The sequence below is a fragment of the Sander lucioperca genome, chromosome 22, assembly GCF_008315115.2.
Source record: "Sander lucioperca isolate FBNREF2018 chromosome 22, SLUC_FBN_1.2, whole genome shotgun sequence".
NCBI lineage: Eukaryota > Metazoa > Chordata > Actinopteri > Perciformes > Percidae > Sander > Sander lucioperca.
In genome coordinates this window covers 19,137,362-19,160,431 of record NC_050194.1, presented here as the reverse complement: position 1 = coordinate 19,160,431, position 23,070 = coordinate 19,137,362, and the positions used below count along the sequence as shown (strand labels likewise).

At 42.9% G+C, this 23,070-nt stretch overlaps 1 protein-coding gene across 27 annotated transcripts in view; it reads right to left on the bottom strand.

Moving 5' to 3' along the window:
* The window catches only part of nrxn1a (neurexin 1a), a 60,061-nt gene extending 43,902 nt beyond the window's left edge, over window positions 1-16,159 (bottom strand). For 13 of the 27 annotated variants that reach the window (XM_035997502.1, XM_035997514.1, XM_031315163.2 and 10 more), the window contains exons 1-5: window positions 15,894-16,159; window positions 13,293-14,732; window positions 7,441-7,458; window positions 6,632-6,661; window positions 5,614-5,625 (exon numbers count right to left, since the gene is read on the bottom strand). In XM_035997502.1, coding sequence (XP_035853395.1) covers window positions 5,614-5,625; window positions 6,632-6,661; window positions 7,441-7,458; window positions 13,293-14,025 — 793 coding nt within the window. In that variant the 5' untranslated portion in view covers window positions 14,026-14,732; window positions 15,894-16,159. The remainder of the gene's footprint in view (window positions 1-5,613; window positions 5,626-6,631; window positions 6,662-7,440; window positions 7,459-13,292; window positions 14,733-15,893) is intronic. The other 14 variants (XM_035997504.1, XM_031315171.2, XM_031315177.2 and 11 more) reach the window with 5 other exon arrangements.
* Window positions 16,160-23,070: the final 6,911 nt, after the last annotated feature.

Below are 23,070 nucleotides of genomic sequence, written 5' to 3'. Positions count from 1 at the left end.
AATTTTCAAGAGTCCAATGTGATGTCTTCAAAACCCAAATATATTAAATTTACAGTGATGAAAAATAGTCAGAAAGAGTATTTTTGCTTGGTACATACAACATAAATTAAAGTTAAAATCGTTTTTGAGCAGACATGGTCTTTTTCAAGTGAATTTCCTTGAGGCACAAACAGATCATAACCTAATAATACCTTATATTGTTAATTCCTTCGAATTTCGTTTTTAAGAAAAAACAATGAACAGCACACTTCCTGCCATTATGTTCAATCTTTTATTTCTTGTCCCTTTTTGTTTCTTTTATCTATGCTCATCTTTCTTTCTCTCTCTCTGTCTGTAGCTTGAATTTGGCCTTCTCTCTGGTACCCAGGGAAACCGGTTTGTTTCCATGACAATGTATGCAGGCAGAACAGTGTATTTAAGATGGATAAGATCAGAGTCTGTTTCATCCGTGTTAGACGCACACACACACACACACACACACACATACACACACATATTGCCGTGTCCCACTAACAAACACATACCTAATGAAACCCGTTACAGCAGGTTGTTAACAAATAACAAGAGCATAAAGACCTCTTTTCATAAAGGTAATGTAATGGGTTTTTTAATGAATGCTGTGGCTATTTCAGTTGTCGTAATTATTCCAGACAAGCACCACGAGTAAATGAGTGTTTGTGTCTGTGTGTGTATGCGTGCAATGCCTGTGAGTGCAAGTGTGTGTATTCTTGTTCATGTGTTTGTTCTTGTTTTGGCAAACAGCAAAGAAATGAACTTCAAATGCCAGATGGGGTACTGGAGTGAATCGCCAATTGGGCCACTACGCCCACACACCCACGCAGACACAATGGAAATAGCTAGAACAGGTAGGAGACAATTGGAGCACCGACTTGCCTGTTTCTTTCTCTTTCTTTCTAAAAAGGGAGTGTAAGTGTGTGTATGAGGTATCTGCATCACTGATGAATACCATCCTGGCTGATGCGAGACTGTGTCAAGTCGGGGAGCTCAAGGAGAGATGCAGCGTCCCTGCTGAGAATCGCTGCAGTCTTATCTCCCTTCCTGTCTCCGACCTTCTCTTTCCACCTCTCTTTTCCCACTTTCTGAATGCGCTCCTATCTTTCCTCACCATCACTTTTCTACACTCCTTTACCCTTTCCTGCCCACCCCTCCTCCCGCCCTCCCTTACGCACTTGCAGCCAGCCTCCGCTCTATCTTTTCCCTTCATCCTCTGTAAATGGGGAGTCCGTTTGAAGTCTTTATTTTTAGGCGATTACAGGGTGCATGGCCTTTGCGTGTTTCCTATTAGCGTTGTGTTGAATGTGCGAATATGTTAATGTGTACTTGCTAACAGGATGGTAATTGCATACAATTACTAGTAAATGTATACATTTACTATGGGAAATGTGAAGCAATCCCACTAGTAAATACTAGTGGGATTGCTTCACATTTCCCATGGTGAGTTCTGTAACTGTGCATCTCCCTGATAAAGTGGGGGTAGAGCTCTGTATGCTGTGCTGTGACTTTCATACATGTGCTGCATGGGTGTTAAGCATTAATGAGAGTTGTAGTACAGAACTGTAATGGGTGTTAGTAGCGGAGAGTAGAGGCAGAATTAGTCCCATTAGTGGAAAGGGTACATCTAGAAAAATGGTGCGTTTTACAGTCAAATTTTGGTTCAATTGCATTGTCACTGCTGGTGGCCAGAGGGGGCACAACTTTGTTTTTTAACAATTTTTCTTTATTCACAGCTCCAGATGTGGCCATCAGGAGCCAAATTCATGCCAGTCAGTCGGGCAGGCAGCCAATCACCAGACACTTGCCTCTTAACACCAAGCGGCTCTCTCTCACCTCGGGTTGAGTGCTGCTCACTTGCCCGTCTTGCTAAATTATGTAAACATTACAGCTACAGTGGCTAATGTGTGTCTGAGAAATATCTTTTATTGACAAATATACTTTATATTACAGTATTTTCTTTAAGGCTTAGATCATTTTGCATACTTCACTAGCAGGTGTAGAATTCTGGCAAATGCAAACAAAATTATTTGTTATTTTAAAAGAGTAACATTTACTGGATACAATGAAAAAATACTATATATACTATATAAGCCACATGGACAATTGATTCACTTCACCTTATGGCCCAAACATAAGGCAACTTCCTTCATTGCTCTGCAGGATCAGTTACAGGTAGTTAGATGTTGATTAATCAGTTGATTATTTTTTTCCCCAATTAACTGATTAATCGTTTAGTCTATAAAATGTCAGAATATAGTAACAAAAATACCCATCACAAGTTGCCTGAGCCCAAGGTGACGTATTTAAATGACCAACAATGAACCAACAGGGCCAGACCTGGTATTGGTTACAGTGATATTAGAGCTGCAATGAATGATCGAATAAACAATATACAGTATATGCTAGGATTTGATGCTTTTCTTTGTCATTCATGATAGTAGAATATTTGGGGATTTTGACTGCTTGTTGGACAGACAAGACATTTGAAACATCAACTGGGGCTGTGGGAAATGATAACGGGCATTTTCCCCACATTTCTGACATTTGAACAAAACAAAAATATGTATTGATTGAGCGAGAAAATTATCGGCATATTAATCGATTATAAAAAATAATCAATATCTGCGGCCCTAAATGATTTCAAATTTAACATTCACATTTGAGAAGCTGGCATCAGTGAATGTTTGGCAATTTTAAGAGGTATAAACGTATATATATATAAACTATAAACTTCTGTAATGTATCATTTATCGAAAAAAACAACACCTGAGAAAGATAAGTTGAGAAATGTTGAAAAAATATTAATTAATCATTATTATTAATAATTGAAATAACAAAACAAATTCTAATTTAGTTTCAGTGCCTGTATTTATTAAAGAATAATCCTTCCTAGTGTGATTTTTTATGACTGTTAGATGATGATGAGTAAGAGGTAGGAGACATGCTGTACTTTGCTGGTACTGACTGGTTCCTCTTGTCTTGGCTTCTGCTACCACTCCCAACACCACATATGGTGAAGTCAACACGGAGCCCGTCCTCTGCGTGTACGCAAATGTTTGTTTTTGTGAGGAAAAGCACGCACATGTGTATGTCGGGGAGAAAATGAGAGTGAGGTGTAGGGACAAAAACAAAAGAGGCAATTTCAAGAGAAATCCAAAGAGTGTGACACTGAACACGTGTGTGTGTGTGTGTGTGTGTGTGCGTGTGTGTGTGTGTGTGTGTGTGTGTGTGTGTGAGAGAGGGAGAGTGTGTGCGTATGTGTGTGTGTGTGTGTGTGTGTGTGTGTGTAGCGGACTGTGCGTCCATCTGTGTGTTTTTGCCATAAGACAATGTGTTAAAATGAGGCGCTTTGATTGCCGACGCTTTATGAGTCACAAGTTATGACTCAAAATCCACCTCCCCTGAACACTCATGCCCTCACACAAGACACACATGCACACACACAAACATACAGACACACACACCTTATTCTCTGTCCTGCCTTCATCCACTGACCGTGAAGAATATGTGCAGGCAGCCTTACTCATGCATATTTACACTGAACACACACTCACTCACCTACTCAGCGGGCACTCTCTAAAGGTTATTGTGTGTGAGTATGTGTGAGTGTCTGTTTGCCTGTCCGTTCACGTACAGTAAGCGCGTGTGTAAAGGTCACTTCAAGCGAGGCTGACCACTTGTCTGTGCCGTGCACAGATTGTTTGATTGATATTGAGAACACTTGGATATGCAGACAAACAACTGTTATTAACCGGACAAACCGCCTTAAGCTATAAATATATAAATTAATCATAACGAGCATTGCTGCCAATTACGTCCAAGAGCCACTTCTCAATCCTATTCAGAACCTACAATCACTCATACACCCAGGACCCTTCACGGTCTATTCTTGGCCAGACAGAGAGAAGAGAAAAGGCAAAATCTGCTACTTGGCTTTAGCACATTTTCTATCCAGATTATTGCTGCTCAATACTTTTCAAAAAAGGGAAAAAAAATCCATTTCCCCCTCTTCCTTTGGCTGCTCAATACTTATGAAAATCCAATTTGGCTCCCTCTTTTCTTTCTTCCCTCCACAATTCGTGCATTTTCACCCACTCAAAGTGATTAGTGATCTGTGGGTATCGTTTCCAGGGAGCATGATAGCTATGTTTTATGGAGGAGGGGAAAGGTCCAGGGCTGATGTCCCTTGCAGAATGACTGGGCTGGAAGGGCAGACGGGAGCACCGCTGTCCCTTTGCAGATACAGGCAGTTGCTCTACATCACAGGAGAGAATACAACTCACTTTATCTCTCGCTCGCTTCCTCGTTCCCTCTCTACTTCCTCTATCATTTATTCCTTTAGCTCTTCTCTCACAGGCACAGTCGCTTTTTCTCAATTTTTCCAGCATGCGCGCACACACACACACACACACACACACACACACACACACACACACGCACGCACACACACACACACACACACACACACACACACACACACACACACACACACACACAAAGAAACTCATTTCAGCTTTGCAGGCTCCTCAAAAAGCCTCTTTACGCTGAGCTAACCTAAGCTAGGCTTCGTCTGCACCATTTGACAGCCTTTACTCCTCAGTATGCAGAGCAAAAACACACTTGCACAAACACACATGCACACACAGCTTTTTCATGTGTACAGTTTCTGAAAGAGACTTCAAAGGTTTAAAAAAATAAATAAAAGAAAATAAATCAGCCACAGCTCTACATTCAGCCTATCACAATCCAAACATCCGTAATAGTGAGGGCATCCACTATACACAAATACACTGAATACATTGTGTAATAATGTTGGAAACATATGTTAATACATCTCGGTCTTTAAGTAGGTGATTTTAAATGCTGAGCATAAGCCAGATGAAGCAATTCAATTTTCACTGCCACCTGGATGATTCATGCCAGACATTTTAAGGCAGAAACTCCAGCACAAGAAGCTTACTTAGCAATCAAAACATAACAAAAATGCTCAGATAGAATCATAGAAATATGCTTGTGAGAATAGAGATGCCTCACTGTGATAGATGGTGAAGAAGTAATTTGTGCTCTTTTCAAGATATTTTTTATCCACCAGCTTGGATGAAGATTTTATCAAATAGCACACTTCAGCGAATACATGGCGGCCTGTCACAAAGGGAAACGGCCATCATCATGTCCTCTCTCATCCAATCACAGAGTACAATAGAGACAGATCAGCCTGTCACGGTCAGGCCTGTCTTTATGTGGGTCAATCAGTGTATTCATCAGCGCCATGCAGAGCTGACCGATCCAGCAGCACCTACCTTCAGATTTTCCAAAGCACCGTATGCCGGAGCTACAAATCATTTGCACGCATGCATGCACGCTTAATATGAGCACGCTCACACACACATGCATCAACAGCTTACCTTACCAAAAATGAAACATTCCAATATAATGGCAACCGAAAATGAGAACTTGAAACCAAACGGCTCTAAAGGTCTGCATTACCATACATACAAAAGCCTGTTAATACATTCAACTACAACACCACCCAGAACAGCCCATTAGCCATACACATAAAAAAATCAGATGGGGTGAGGGGGGGAGGGGGGGGGGTACCTCTGAGTTTTCCTAAATTCACAGAGGGTGGTGTCCCAAACATATAGAAAGAAGAAACAGAGGAAGGAAATGGGAGAAAGAGGGCAAGAAGAGAGAGGTGGCATTGTGAGTTTTGTTCATCAGTGAACAATTTTCAAAAGGCAGAATAGTGGCACTTTTTGGGGGGCTGTGATAAAAAACACTGGACAACTTAGGGGTTGAGGTATAAAAAGCTTTGCAGAATCACATGTGCTCGCCAATGTATGAGCAGGGGCCCATGTGAGGACCGGCGACGGCAGAGCATGTAAGACGATAAAAAGCCATGGATGAATGTGGAGTGTTCCTATGAAAACTTCCGCAGTTATTGATTCAAACCATAAAAGCACTCATGCACACATATGCATACATCATGCATGCACACACACTAAATGCTCCCATCCCCTCAATCAAACTCTTACATACAGATGAGAGAAAATGAAATGAGGTGGAAGAGTAAAGACCAATTCAAACCATCCATGGAGTCAGTCGATCAGCCAGCCCTTAGCTCCATTTCCATGACCTGGTGCCCTGCCAAGTCTAACCAAGCCAAGCACGGTCAAGCCGCAGCCGTCTAAACTCTCCCATTACGCCCTCCCACATCAGCAGCCATGATTATAGTATATGTCCCAGCAGAAGTTGCTCTCAGGCTCATCACTCTCTTCATAAATCAAACCAAATAATGTTGGCCATATTTCCAAAAAGGCCGTATTTCAGTTATTATTATGTAATTGCTCCACTGTAAATGCCCAAGGCATCATTTTGGTTTAAATTAAAACGGAAATTCTTGATAAGACCAAATGGAACCATTTTAAAACAAAGAAATCTCAATTATAGAACAAAAACTGACCTTAGTTCAGTGCCTAGAGAGACAACTGCCTCCTGCGCCAGGTGGTGATGAAGTGAGGGAGGGATACAGGGAGTTGTGAGTGTGGGAGGTGAGGAGGTAGGGGGTGATGGTATAGCAGAGGACAACAGGAAGTGAGGTAAGAGGAGGCCATACCTTGGTCGCCAATCATCAGGTGTGCCAGACCTTAAAGGAAGACAAGAGCACAGTCAGCACAGCAAAGGATCATGGGGCTTGAAGTGTGTGTGTGTGTGTGTGTGTGTGTGTGTGTGTGTGTGTGTGTGTGTGTGTGTGTGTGTACGTGTGTGTGTGTGTGTGTGTGTGTGTGTGTGTAAATATATGTTTTTGTGATACAGGAGTTTGACATGATGGTGAAGGCTAACGTTCTCTGTGTAAAAGTGTGTGTGCATGTGTGTGTACAAGTCCTCTAACTTGCTTTAAAGACACTTACTCATCCTAGGCTGCATTCCTACGCACAAACAGGTACGCACATAGACGACGTATGCACACAGCCGGTTGTATACAGTACAGTACTAGTGTGTGCCTACATTATGTCTCTGTAACATTGAGGCAAGAGCCACTTCAGATGATTGCACATGGGATGTGGAACTTACCAGATGTCAGCATCCAACCCCTACACACCCACACAGACCAACATATATTTACACTGGCTACCTTGCCCTGTATTTCCACAATATTAGATGTAATGAGAACAAGAAGGCCAGAAAGAAGAATTTAAAGGACTAACATGAAAAATATATAAATGGGAGAGAGAGTGGAATGGTGAACATAAGATGAGCTAAATAAATGTGTATTTAAGAATACATTTAAGAACATGGAAAAGAGGGAGTCAGATAGAGAAGCAAAGAAAGAGATGTTTGAATAAAGAGCAGGAAGAGAAACTTAAATATAGACAGACATAGAAGGAAGTGAGAGAAAGACATATAGATAGAAGTGCAACCTACCTGGAGTGTAGCTGTGCTCTGGAAAGGTGTCAAGGCCAGGCGAGGAGAGAGAGAGACAGACATTCATTAACATGCATGCTAAGCCCTTGGGTTACCATGGCTACTTACTGTACATGCACACCTGTCCAGGGTTACCGTGGTAATATACATGCAAAGTCCACGCAAACGTCACAATGGATACCATGCTGCCCTGGTAGCCAAAACTGAGGTTTGTTTATGTATATATATATATATACACTATTGCATTTAAAAAATGCACAATCTCTCTGTATGACTCCACGTGTACATATACACTTACATAAGAGCACACACTCATACCCACCCACACTTGTAGATACAGAGGGTGGAGGGGGTGTTGGCGAAAATATACTTTCCTACCTGTATGTTTGGATTCAGGAGCCGTTTACCCCAGAACTTACCTTGCAGGTGCTTCCTCTCTCCAGAGCCCCCCGACAGATAGCATGCAATACACACACACACACACACACACACACACACACACACACACACACACACACACACACACACACACACACACACACACACACTCTCACAACCTCTCTCTTACTCTCTCTGTCTTTCACGCATACAGACATGTATACACTAACATTGAATATGCCAGTAATAATGATGTGAAATAGCAGGAAAATACAAAATATGTAGGGATGGATTAGCAGTGCAAGAAGGCGAGGAGCATGCATGATTCAATACTGGGACTGTGTGTGTGTGTGTGTGTGTGTGTGTGTGTGTGTGTGTTTGTGTGCATGTGAAAGTGTGTGCGCGTATGTGTATAAGTGTGTGTATTCTGTTTCCTTGCCTCTGCCCTTGTGCTAGTAGCATGACAGAAACAGGTGGAGCCATTAGCATGCTAACAGCAATTTGCCCTCAAGGACAATGCAAGCCAGGCCAGGCCTAACAAGCCAGGTTCACTCTGCCTTCACTGGAGGGCAGAATGGCTTAGACAGTAATTACATTTATGCAAAGCCATGCCCAAACTCTATTCACTATATCTCAAATTCTTATTTTTTTCTCCAAAACTGACATATTGTTGTGCTTTGGAACAACCTTTTCCTCCTGATTTGAAAGATGGAATACAGTATCTTTCAGGGGAGAAAAAAAGCTCACAGTATATAATAATATTATATTACTTTCCAAATGTTCCCAAGCTTGTCGGAAATCTGCAAAAATATGAGTGTGGATAAAAGTGGATCATTAGGGAGCCTTGTAGATATTGTGTAATTGTAAACTGTACGGAAACTAGCACTGCCACAGTCAAATTACTTATATCTGGCTTCAAACGGGGTCCTACGGATCCATTTTTTCCTGTCGCAAAGCATACTCATTTTCTATTAGAAATTCATAACAGACTTATTTTCTAATTTTCAGAGGGTTATAATTTCATCTCAGCTTTATCGTGCAGCTTCAGCGAGGTTGCTAGGTTAAAAATAAAACAATAATTTTAAGGTACTATATAAGAGATAAACCTTCATACCGACTCTGCGTGACTCATAGACTCATACATTATCCCGATTTCTAAAGAGACAGCTACGGTTCCACCATATACAATCAATTAAATCACAGAACCTTAGATGCCAACGTGATATCACTGTCCTGAAGCCAAGTGGCGTGTTATCTGTACGCATTTTGAGCTATCCGCGTGTATATCTACGTTGTATATAGCAGACAGCAGTCTGCTGTTTCACAGCGTAAACATACACGCCACCCGCCACTTTCTAAAGCCACGTGGCATGTTATCGCGAGGCTACGGTTGGTTTTAACGTCACACGCGGGGGAAAAGAAAAAACGGTTGGGATTAGGAAAAGAAGAACTGGGTTGGGTTTAGGAAAAGAAAAACGTGGTAAGGAAACAACACACGCTCTCTTGGGTGAAAGTCCTGTGTTTTACCCATACACCACCCCGACCAACCTCTCTACGTGGATTTTGCCCTTTCATACTACTCGCTACGGCGTCAATTCACATGCAAACGCAAGGTAATGTAAGTCAATGGAGGACAAAAGGCGTTGATAAACACGCTGAAAAGTCTTCTGTGCTGTGCGTCTTCATAACACGTCAGAAACGGCATTCCAATTGGTGTGTCATACATACACCACTTCATGAGATCAGTCTGTAGATGCTGAAAACATTATATTTTGTTCTTCATTCAATGAGGGATTTTGACCTGAGCTTTTATTTCCTACTCCATATCCAATCCACTTTCTCTAAGATACAACCTTTGAATTTCTCTAGAGTGCCTTAGTGCACCTTAAGAAAGATTTCTTTTGACATACTATAAGTTAGTATGAGATAAGGCATAGGGACTACTCTTAAGATGTTGCTGCACTCTGTTGTGCATGGTTTATGATTTTGTTAACTAGCCCCATTTGCTGCTGTTTCTTTCTGTTTGAAAAGCTGCTAGTTTACTGGAATAGCTCCACTCCTTGAAACACTTTCCTGAACTAATGTCCATGAATTACCGTAATATCACCACCAGTTAGTAACAGAAACAAGACATGAAGTAACCTTTTAAAACCAGCCATTAAGCTACTCTCAATTTCCACCATCATCTAACCATCATACTCTATGATGGTTAGCAATTTCCACATACAGCAAACTTTGAAATGTGAATCTCAGAAGCCAATGCAGAATATAAGCAAAAAGTATTCTGGTAATGCTATATGATTTCACATGATAGCAAATTACTACAACCAAATACAGTACTGCTCACCCCATGTACATCCATCTAAGCAGAGCTCCTAACTGGAACCATTTAATGAGACTACTATTACTAACACCAGCCACTATTACCAAGTGAAAAAAATTTTTTTTAGCACTTGTTCTACACAGCAACACTTGGCATCTCTCACATTTAAAATGTGAGTCCATCTCTAGAAATATAAAACAGCCCCTTAAAAGGTATAAGTAGGTATTGTATCTAGTGAGAGCCTTTATGTAAAATGTCTGCACCTCCCATTTAGCCAGTAGAGCTACACTGCTGTTAGGTACTGAAGAAGGATAAATGAAAGATATGAAAACCTCAGGCACTCAGACCCCAGATTCTGATTCCAATTTCCTTACACTCTAAACTATCCCTCTTGAGCATGTTCTTTTCATGATCACTTAACCAGTGGACTGAAATAAATCACTGAGACGATAGAATAACGTTAACACTTCTTTAGTAACAGCATTTTAAGAATTACAATTACACACGCTAGCCTTCACATGCGGGCCCACCACCGAGACCTCCCCATGTCTCCCAAGTAATGAGCGAATATTCAAAAGTCACAAGTCTATTTATTCTCTACGGGCTGTCCCCCTTCCTCCGTCCAGCAGGATGTGAGGGGGTTTCTGTCTTCATGAACACCAGTCAGGCCGGACGTCTGTTTGACTCCAGTTAGAGATAAGACATGACCTTTGACCTAAACACACACATTCCTACCGGCTTTTCCTGGCCTTAATGTTGCAGCAAAATCTCTCCCACGAACACACACAGCATCATGATACACTTTAACATACTATATGACTCATCTAGTAAAATAATGTGTCTTAAATAATAGAAATATCTCTTCAGTACCTGTTGTGACTAATGGTGGTGCTGGAGCCTGCACACTGTGTGAATGTGGTTGTCCATGTTTGTGTTACATGTGTTTGTGCAGGTAATATATGTGTGTCAGTGCTGTTTGTGTCTCACAATTTGCCCTAACCAGCAGCAAAAAACAGCAGACTGGATTAGACAGGCTTGGATGACACGTAATTTTCAGCACCACACCAAGTTTCTGCAGAGAGCAGATCATAGCTTCACCTGTCACTCTGTGAATATATAGACTCCACCCCTCATTCAGAAGCGAGCACTGGTAATGCAAATGATTAAACTACTGAAAAAAAATTTGAGAGGAATCACTGCTTCAGATAGTTTGATTTATTCAACCATCAGTCCAAAACTCAAAGATATTTAGTTTACTATCATATATGACAAAGAAAAGCACCAAATTCACACCACTAAATGTTTGGTATTTTTGCTTGAAAAAATATCAATTCTAATTTTCTATCTTATCGATTAATTGACTAATCATTGCAACTCTACTTAAATAGTTAATTATTTATCTGTCAATCGACAACTCATTTTGGTATTAGTAAGCATAACGCACCAGCTACCTTCCCCACCTGCTTGAAAAATTAAGACCAGTGGTCAATTACACCTTAAGGATGCCTGTCATACATAAACATACAAACACACACACTCATCACAAACATGTAAATACAGTAGATTTGTGTGGCAGACATGATGCCTGAAGTCACTACGAGCTGAGGCAGCTGTGGGCAGCAAGGACCTGAGGAATGGGGGTAGGGAAGAAGGACGGAAAAGGAAGGACGGAAGAGGAAGGACGGAAGAGCAAGGACGGAGATACACTCCTGGCATGAGGTCTCCCTATTAGTCCTGTCTCCATGGTAACCTAGGCCATCCCACTGCCCACTAAATGCTAGGGTGTGATTTGGTGGGTGGCTGAAAGGAGGTGTGATGCTGACAGCGGTGCTGGGTGAAGTGTGAGGTCAGCTCGGTGGCAAGGCCACTCTGCCATTTTTTTTGGCAGATGCATTGGTGTCATTAAACTATCAATTGCTGAGGCAAAGCTGAAAGGTATCTTTGGCGTCGAAAAGAAGAAAACCCATACAGGAGTAGAGAGCGCTATTGATTAAGGATGCAGATTTGCTCTTGTATGAACTGAAGCAAATCTGATGACACACACAACTAAGCAGTGGGAAATGAAAGCATTTGCAGTACTGGCCATAACAAGGTAGCTGAGTTCATTAAGCAGCTGTTTCATTTTTGTAATGGCCATCCTTAGAGTGCCCTGTATATTGGAACTTGTATTGACCAAGGGCTTGTTTGACATTATTAAGGGAGGGTGTTCTTGAAGGGTTGAGATATTAAATCATTTGTGAGCAGCATTTTTCTTTTGCCTCTTCCACATAAAGGTTTTATTCTTATATCAGGCTGTTTATTGTTACAGTTCTACATATTCATAAAGTACAACTGACAGGACACTATTTCCTCTTTTATAATGCATAACAACACACACTAGGCTCACACAAACACAAACAGAGCATCTTAACAGGCTGCAAGCTGTTTTTTTGTTAATTAATGGCAGGCGATAGATTGTACACACTTCATTTCAACAACCTATGTTTTGCACCTGTGAAGGCCATCTAGAATCAATGCAAGTCCATTAACACAGGCAGCCAGGTGTCAGCCATGTACATAACAACCACTGATTTCCAGCCTCTTAGCCTAGTTCCAATTAAAGTCTCTCAACACGAGCCAACAACCACATCCATACTGTATCTATGTGGTTATTGTGTTTTGCCAAACACACCAACTAAGCCCATCAAGGCTTAGCCAGTTAACTTTCCAGTGAATTTTAGGAATTTGTCTCAGATCTCCAGACTCTCAAGCTCGACGGTCTGACTGCAGCTCAGAACAGCTCTTCTCAAATCTCAGTTCCAGCTTCACTAAACTGACTCCACTTCTTGTGAGGAGGCTTAACACTGAGTTCTGGAGGTACATACTAAATTGAGAGTCATTGGCAGCAATAAAAAATCAATATCTAACATAATCAGTATGCATGTCTTGCACTGTTTGTGAAGGCTGCTGGTCCATATGCACCAATAGAAGGCAGCTGTGAAAGTGTGAATGAAAAATAGATGTCTACACAGAAGGACCTGGTGTCTGGAGTTGGAGGTAATTTGGAGATATGGATCCACAAAAGTAACTGTGCATGTGTGTATTCAAGTGTATGTGTGTGTATGTAAAGGATGAGATGTATATTATGGGTCAGCATGGTTCTGGGCCTTACCTTCGCTGCAGTCGTTGCCTTGGTAACCGGTGTTGGAGCAGTCACAGACGGCCTGGTCGTTGACCACGCTGCACACCCCTCCGTTTTGGCACTGGTGATCCGGCTCACAGCCAGCTGTTACTGTGACGCCCTCTGAGCTTTCCAACGTCGCCAGTGAGCCATTGACGCTCACCGCCGTGATCCACCCACGAAAGGCAGGGTGTTCCCGTACCGAAGGGGATGTGAGACGCAGTGGCGAGGAGTGGAGCTCTGGCGTCACCCCGCCCATGTAGGTGTGGCTGAATACTGTCATGTCTCTTCTCTTGCTCTTCACTTCCGCCCATCCCTCCAGTCGCCCATCCACCTCCAACGAAGTGTTCCTCCAGTCCCGCTTGACACGCACTGCGTGCCAGTGCCCATCACTCACCGCCACACCTGATTGCAGCTCTGCTGGCTCAGCACAGAAGATGGAGAAGCGCAGGCGGAGGTGGCCATGGAGAAGCAGCAGCTCCAGGAAGTCGCAGAAGCCCTCATCATCCAGGTAGAGCAGAAGGCCCTCCTGGCTGTGAGTCCGCAGGCTGAAGCTCAGCACACTCTCGCAGCAGGCGTTCCACACTGGGAATCGCCCCCACTGGCTGGACACGCCTCCAAACTCCAGGACCTCCCCTTGGGCCTGGCCCCCCACGCTGCACAGGCACAGCCCCAGGAAGACCAGGGGGGCTGCTGCCCAAACACACACAGCCATTACACTCATACACACACTCGCTCTCACACTCACACACACACTGGAGGAGATAGAGGCTAGAGCTGGGGTGTTCCCTCTAGCCTACAGCTCATGGTGACAACTGTAGGGCACTTTGTAAAACACTTGCTATGTGTCTCAGGTGCACCCTGCTTTCTTGGTAGTCGAGGTTCCTACGATACAGCTCCAGTGAGGGAGGGGGTCAAAAAGCAGCTCCCTCCGTCCTTACAGCACACTTGAGGAATCTTCTTTTGCCTTGGCCTAGTGTTGGTGTCTTCTCTGATATGTTTAATGTCTTCACTCCATTTAGTCTTTCAGTCTTCAATTCTGACATATGAGATTCCAGGTGTGTGTATTTGTGTGTACATCTGCGTGAGTGCTAGACAAGTGACAAATAGGATGTGAACTCCATCTCTGTGCCCTAGATAGGGCCTTATCCCCCATGAAGGCAACTCCCAACGGAGTATGAGTGTGTGTGTGTGTGTGTGTGAGAGTGTGTGGCTCACACATTGGTAATGGAGAGAAATGACACCATCATGGCAGAATATTCTCCCCCTCCTCCTTGTCTTAGTAGGGCAAGACTTGAGTGTGTGTGGGCAAATATGTGTGTGTGTGTGTGTGTGTGTGTGTGTGTGTGTGCGTGTGTATATATGTGAGTATGTGTGTGTGCGAGTGAGGTCTGTGTCTTTCACTGCCACGTCATCACTCTCTCCAGCAACCTACAGAGAGAACAGAGACGGCACAATCAACCAGGGTCACACACACACACACACACACACATACACACACACACACACACACACACATACACACACACGTAAACACGCATGCACAAACTCTCTCTAACACACACACACACACACACACACACACACACACACACACACACACACAGAGCACACACAAGCCAAGCCCGCTATTATTCTCAAATTACTCACTCTCATGCATTTTTGTGCTCACACACACACACACACACATTTTCACATTACACCTTTAACAGGCCCAAATCAAGAATGTTATCGAACATACAGAACATACACAATACAACCTGGATTTTTATTTCCACGCAGCCCATACCCTACATGAATTGTTTAAGCTAAACACATAGGCCTACAGTGTAGGAACGCTCGCACACATAGAGACATACACAAACAGCACCTCCTCAGTAAAGCTCCCATCATGCCGCAGGAGATTTTTATAAGGTGGCAAACCTGAGACTGCCTTAACGTCATAAAGCATCTTATTTTAAGCACTTCTGAGAACCAGACACATTAGCTAAAGACATTTGTTTTTTAGTTTTTCTTTTTATTGTAAAGGCATTAATAACGGGGAATAACAAGGATTCTGTTAGCTCCATCACAAAGAGCGGGAGCAGCACCGCGCGCTGCGGCGGATGATGACTCAAACTGCCTCGCTTTATCGAATTAACGGCTTCGGAGCTCATTTCTAACAACTGAACACATTCACACACAGCGTAACAAACATTGGCTGTAAATGCACACACACAGTAGGCTTTACAGTTTCGGCTCCGTGAATCTTAGAAAGGTGAAAAGCGGCGACATCACAGTTATTGATAGACGGGGTGAATGAATGCGGTTGAAATATCGATTCTCGATTTGCGGCCATATAGCCTACCTCCTCTCCATTTTTCTCCAACGCGCCCGCTACTTGACTACACCGGGTGTTTAGTCTCGGCACTTTAGGCTACTACAGCTTAGCTAACCGTTAACACGGTAATTACTTTTTTTTACACGCTTACTGTTTTTATTGAAATCACAACCTGTAACTGTCATTTTACAGCCTCGCCCCGGTTAATAATAAACAGCCCAACCGCAGGTTTTACTCAATCCAGGCACATATAGGCTAGAAGATCGACCTACCTCACGCACATCTTGTGGTTCCGTGGCAACAATGCGGCGCGCGACTCATCGATTTCCCTTCCTATTTGAGGAGAATCTCAAAGCCGCGAGAGAGGGGAGAGCACCCGCGCGCCTGGTGGTAGATATAGCCGGTCTACCGGGCAGGGACAAAATTATCACAGGCTCGCCTCCAGGCGACAAGGTGCTATTGCTCTTCCCCCCCTCTCTCCCTCTCTCTCTCTCTCTCTCTCTCTCTCTCTCTCTCGCTCTTTGTCTGACTTAATGTCTCTCTCTTTTCTCTCTCTCTCTCTCTCTCTCTCTCTCTCTCTCTCTGTCTCTCTCTCTCTCTGTCTCTCTCTGTCTCTCTCTCTCTCTCTCTCTCTCTCCGTCCTCTTGAGGAGGAAAAGGTGCAGTCTGATGCTCTCCGCGAGACTCGGCAGAGGGGAAGTCACGTGGTCGTGCGAGAGAGAAAAAGAGTGTGTATGTGAGAGAGTGAGGTAGAGGGGATGGGCGGGGCCGCGCGCTGCTGCAGCACCTTGGACAGCGCGCACTCACCGCCCGCACGAAACAGAAACGCAATTACCGGAGGAAGAAAATAAGGCGAGAACCGGGGTAGATCCGAATGATTTAATCCGTGAGTGACAGTGACGATGGCCTTTACCTCTCCCGTGCTTCCGGAGCGACTGTAAGAAAGTCAGCGATTCAGTGAAGTGTGTGGGGGGGGGGGAAGAGGACGAAATGAAAAGGAAACAGAGAAAGACCTTCTAAATGTAGCCTACATTCTCACACAGTTACACCCACACACAGAACACACACTTAATTCATCTGAATAAACACGGTTCTGGATACACTTTATGGCCAAAAGTATATGGACGTTGTACTTGTGTAGCTACTTTTAGTTCCAGCTGTTTTGGGATGGCCCTTTCCTGTTCAACATGACTATGCCCAAATGCAAAAAATCTGGTCCATAATGGAGAACCTTATCCAACACCTTTGGGATGATGAAGAGTGGAGGCTTAACATCATATTAATGCCCATGGTTTTGGAACGAGTTGTTCATACTTTTGGACATATAGCATATGAGATCCCACTGAGGCTTACTCATGGTTTGTGTGTGTGCTTTACAGCATCTGTATCCACTGTATTATTGGGAGGTGCATGTTGCTTTAGGCATAGAACAATGACACATTGGTGTAACGTTCAGGTGCTCACATACTTTTGGGTATGTAATGTAGGCCTTTTTATATTCATGCTACATGTACACATATTCTCAAATGCAAAAAAACCCCCATGCATGACAATCAACGAATGCAGATACACACACCTTATTTTTTTCCAGCCTTTCCCAGGGAGGGACTCCAGCTGTGTTTAGCCCAGCTCAGAGGTGCTCTCCCTGGGCTCCCTGGGCCAGCTGCTGCTGCTGCTCTTCTTCCTCTCTGTCGCTCAATCTGTATATGTCTGTCTCTGACTATCCAGCACATCTGCTTTACTCCTTTTAATCTGCCTTAAAACTCACCTTCATCAAGTGCTGGAGCTGAAGAAGCAGGAGTAGAGCTGAAAAAGAACAGCCCTGACCTGATCGGAGATGCTGATTCAAGATACACTCTACAGAAACGATGAATGGAACAGCATTCAGTACATAACGGTGTGCAGCCGTCAACTACACACACAAACATCACTCCTGGTTTTGTACAGTAGTTGTCATCTTTATCCGTGTCTGTTTGCAGCGCCGGCTGTTTGGTGCTATGAGATATTTGCTTATGTATATATTTGCTCCAGCAAGGCAGGCGACTGGCAGAGAGGCAGCTTTAATGGTTGAGGTATATCACCACACAGCTGGAACATGAAGGCTCAAATTGATGTAAGCAGCAGATATTATAGCGAAATGGGTTGACCAGAGAGACCAGCGCTGGGATAATAAGCATGCATTTGTGCACATATTTTCATGTATGCTCTTATGTGTGAGGGGAGTGCTGGGTAGTGGGGAGAATGAGACTGGGAGGAGGAGGAGAAGTTACTATGGAAACGATCTCAACATCAGCACCTGGTTTCCAATTGGACTGACTGCCACTACCACAACTGCTCAAACCCACTTAAACGCTACTCCCTCCCCCCAACACACACACACATACACACACACACACACAATCCCCGGGCCAGGCTGACCTTTTGGACCAAATGGCATTATCAAATAATAACGTTCTTCCATCTCTTCCCTGTGCAATGAAAAACACCACAGGAAATTATGGTAGAAACACGTTTCAGTGTGGAGAAATATGCACAAAGAAACGGTAAAAAATCTAAGATGAATTACTGCTCTGACAAAAAACAGTTAATAAAGTCAATGTGAAACAAACTATTGATCAAATGATCCCCATTGAATACAGTAAGATGGTCATTCTATATTAAAAAATATAGCAAGATCTCTAGATATCTTGTCTATTGAGCCATTAATGTGTTGTTCTCTTGAAATAAGTACAACAAATCTGCCAGTGCAGTCAAATTATCTCAACCTCTTCCCAAAACAAATCAACTTATTAGGATTTTCAACAAATACATGTCAGTATCTCAAAAGAAGACAGATTGAGGCACATCGCTGCATTAGAATAAAATAAAATGACATTTAAATTCTAGAAAATTCTTGGAACAAATTTATTTATTTTGGAAATAGGTTGAAAAAATCGCATCACATAGGCAGTTTTAGTCTTGTTTTGACAAAATTACATTTTCATGACTTTCATTATAAGGCTTGATCATGTGGAGATTTTTGCAACAAAGACATTCTGAGAATATATTCACATTTAAAAATCCATTTTAAGAAAGTGATTGCTGAAGTGACAGATATCCTTTGTGGCCTTTGTGGGAGCATTGCTTTTGCTTGACAAAATCATAACAGGATATAATTATGTGCAATAATTCTGAAAGATTGAGCAGTGAACTTCAGGTAACTTTTGTTTTTTAAATGGATTTTGGAATGAAACTTCTTTGTAGCTGATTAAGATAAAAACAAGCAAAATGGTCAGGCATAATGGCGGCCTCATTCAGCATGCTGCAGAGCAGGTTATCTGTTTCTACAAGAGCCATCAAGGCGTGATGTGATGCATCATCAGTCTGTAAGAGGCCCAGGGAAATGCATTATACCATGAGCATTTTAAATTGCTGCGACTCTATCAGCCAACATTAACCGTGACAGATATGGGCCGCCTCTGATTGCATTAGTCTTTATTGAATGATGAGGCGGTGGAGCTCCATTCCGTACATTCCTTCAACCACGTTTGCTCTTCCTCTGCCTCTTCCCACTTCCCCTCTCCCTTCTTCTCTCTGACAGGCTGACAGCAGGCAGTGACCCCTGACTCTTTGCCTACTCAGCAGAGAGAAGGTCACTGTATATGTGTGTCTCTGGGTGTGTATACATATTTTCTTTATATATGTGTGCGTGTGTGTGTGTGTGTGTGTGTGTGTGTGTGTGTGTGTGTGTGTGTGAACTGCCAGCAGAGAGAATATACAGCCAAAAATAAAAACTCATCTGTCAGCATCCAGTGGGTATGTGTGTGTGTCTGTGTTTGTGCGCCCATATTTTGTGCTTGCATTTATGTCAGTTTGTGCTTCAGTGTTTGGAGCTGAGCTTGAGACTGTGAGGTTTACCTAGTTTGTACAGTGAATAGTGACAAACAGCACAAACGGGGATGAGAAAGGGTGGACTCAAAGTGCCACGTGTAGAGAAATCTCTGTTTTTTAATGGTGGTATGATATAAACATGGGCACGTGGGATTATATGCATGTAGAAGACTTACTGTGTAATTTAAAACACTGTACTTACACAGCACTGTGAACATATAATCATAAGGGTATCATTTTATGAGTCAGACAGACACCTCTGCTGTCATTCATACAGAGAGGGAGATATTTGTGTAAGTACAAAGTGTGTGCATCTGTGCATGCGCATAAGTGAGTTAGTGTGTGTGTGTGTGTGAGAGTGTGTTTGACAGGCAACCACCCTTTTCTAAATGAGATTAAATGGGAGGTTTGTCTCTAATCGTGTTGTAATGAGTTTCTGTGTAGCTCATACATTTACTAATTCCACTTGCCAATAGTGCAAACAGCCACGTGCGCATGTGTGTATATGTGTGTGTAAGTGTGTTTGTCTCTGTGTGTGAGGTTGGAGAGGTCACCTCCCTGCAATCTTACTCTCATTTATAACAATAGCGCTGACCTGTCCTCATCAAAGGATTGCAATTTCTAAAACACAAATAACATTAGCTCATGCGCACAAACATGCACACATGAATGCCCACACATGTGCATAGGCAGACACGCACGCAAGCACAAGAGCAAACGCGCAGTCCATCTGTGTATAGATCTGTGTGTCATTAGAACTCTCAACAGGCATTAGCATTGATCATCTGACCAGCAGATGGAGAGTGACCGACAAGAGCCAAACAAAGCCTGTCAGATTGTGTGTGTGTGTGTGTGTGTGTGTGTGTGTGTGTGTGTGTCTATGTGTGTGTGTGTGTGTGTGTGTGTGTGTGTGTGTGTGTGTGTGTGTGTGTGTGTGCAGAACTGGGTGAAGAGGTTGAATGAGAAGAGAGAAGGTGTGTGTGAGGGGTGGGCTTGCTTAAATGTGTGGCCAAATGGAAAAAAAAACTCAAGATCCATAGTATATTATCCCTCGCACCACAGATTTACGTTTAAGTGTGTGTGCATGTGCAGAGCTTTGTGTGTGTCTGTGCGCATCAGAATGACCATAAATCTTGACCTACGAGCGGCTATGGTTGTCATGGCGATGCAGCCACTCTCAGCCCGCGGCAAGGGGTCATGGGTCAGAGCAGTTTTGTGCAGTGGAACCGACTTTAAGAGCGGATAATGAACAAGGAAACGAGTAACAAGGAACACATCGTCGCCTTTCACCTTTGACCACGTGGCTTTGAAAATGTCATGATAACTGCACAGCACATATGGAGAACACTCCAGTGCCCTAATGCCTGAAGCTACACGGACCTCACAGAGCCAAGAAAGAGATCAAATAAAGTGGATACACCTACTTACAGTACCTGGCCACACATACTGAATACTACACACATGCATAATGAGTAAACCACAATGGGATTTCATACGCTATATGGCCGAAAGTATGCAGACACCCAAACATTATAACCATACTGTATATAAAAGGCCTTTTTTATGGAAGACATTAGGGCTGCAAAATGCTTATTTTCATAATCGATTAATCTGTTGATTATTTCATCGATTAATTGGTTTGGTCTATAAAATGTCAGAAAATTGTGAAAAATGTCGATCAGTGTTTTCCAAAGCCCAAAATAACGTCCTCAAATGTCTTGTTTTGTCCACAACTCAAAGAAATTCAGTGTGCTGTCAAAGAGAAGTAAAGAAACTAGAAAATATTCACATTTAAGAAGCTGGAATCAGAAACGTTTTAATTCTTTTCCTAGAAAATGACTCAAACCGAAATAGTTTAATTATTTATTTTTATTATATTAATTTAATAGTTGACAACAAATTTATTAATCAATTCATCTTTGCAGGTTTAGAAGATATTAACCCTCTGAGGTCTAAGCCATTTGTTTAAAGTAAGGAGAGATTACGTGAGTTGATTTTTGGATTCATATTTTCATAATTGTATTAATTTTACAAAGACACTGTAATTCCATGATGGATTAAAGAGCATCTGGATGGCCTACAATTGTTAGAGAACCTTGTTGAACTGGCACATTTCTCTGCTTCTAAACAAATAAAAAAGTCTCTACACTGTATTGATCTGGAGATATTAAATATTACATTAAAACACATAGTTTTGTCGTCACCGGTAACGCTTACGCCTGGTAAGTTGACGTTAATCTGCTGCTTTCACAGACACTGTGGAGGCTTTTCACAATATTTTAAAACCTGGCTGCAGAGATTTGCTTCCATTCAGTCACAAGAGCATTAGTGAGGTTGAGTAGGGATGTTGGGTGATAAGGCCTGGCTAGCAGTCAGCGTTCCAGTTCATCCCAAAGGTGTTGGATGGGGGTCGAGGTCAGGGATCTGTGCAGGCCAGTCAAGTTCTTGGGAAACCATTTCTTTATGGACCCTGCTCTGTGCATGATGACTTTGTCATGTTGAAACTGGAAATGGCCTTCCCCAAACTGCTCCCACAAAGTGGGACACACTCTATTGTCTGGATCATCATCGCATGCTATAGCATTACAATTCACCTTAATGAAAAACAGCCCGGGACCAGAAACACAGCAAATATGGTTTGTATTGATTATACACACAAAGTGGCCCATTTGTGTGTCTGTATGTGTGCAGGAGCATAAAGGTGCAGGTATGTGCTCAAAGGCCATGGCGGAGAGGGGTAGCATGAATTAGGAAGTGTGAGCAGGGAGAGAAGGGTTACTATGACAACGGGGGAGAATGTTCCAGGTGACAGTGATATCGTTGAGATGCTAATTGTCCATTTTCAATCCTCCATAAAGTTTAACAGCCACTCTGCCTCCACATGTTATTCTAACTCAGTCACAGAGTATACCTCTGGGATGTACAGCTATTCCTCTGTCTCTCCATCCCTCCCTCCTTCTTTTTTCGTTTATAATGACACCCCATCCTCCCTTCACACCCTCCATCTCCTCCTCCTTCCTCCTCGCAGAGAGAGGGAGACTGTGTAAATATCATAGGCAATCTGGAGCATATGTGCACATCTCTCATGAGGCCAACCAACACCTGATCATCAGACTGTCTTTCCATCCATCTCTCTTTTGCTCTCGTTTCATTCGCTTCATCCTTGTTCACCTCCCTTCTTCTTCTTTGCACCCGTCTACTAATTTCCTCCCGTCCAAATTCATCTCCCTCCAAATTCCCCCTCCATTGTTCCCCCCTTCCTCTCGCTCATTCCCCAGTGTTTATCTCAACCACCGCTCCCTCCCAATGCAGTGCATTTAACCACTTTGTTCCCCTTTAAGATAAAGATAATTAAATCAGCAGCTAATTGAGAGAGAGAGAGAGAGAGAGAGAGAGAGAGAGAGAGAGAGAGAGAGTGTGTGCTGCTGGCGTCACCATGGTAGTGCTTTGATGTTCTATTTCAGATAATATCAACATCAACTTATCAGTCTCAAACTACTGTTGTGCGCGCGCGCACACACACACACACACACACACACACACACACACACATACACACAAACTTCATGCATTCACACCA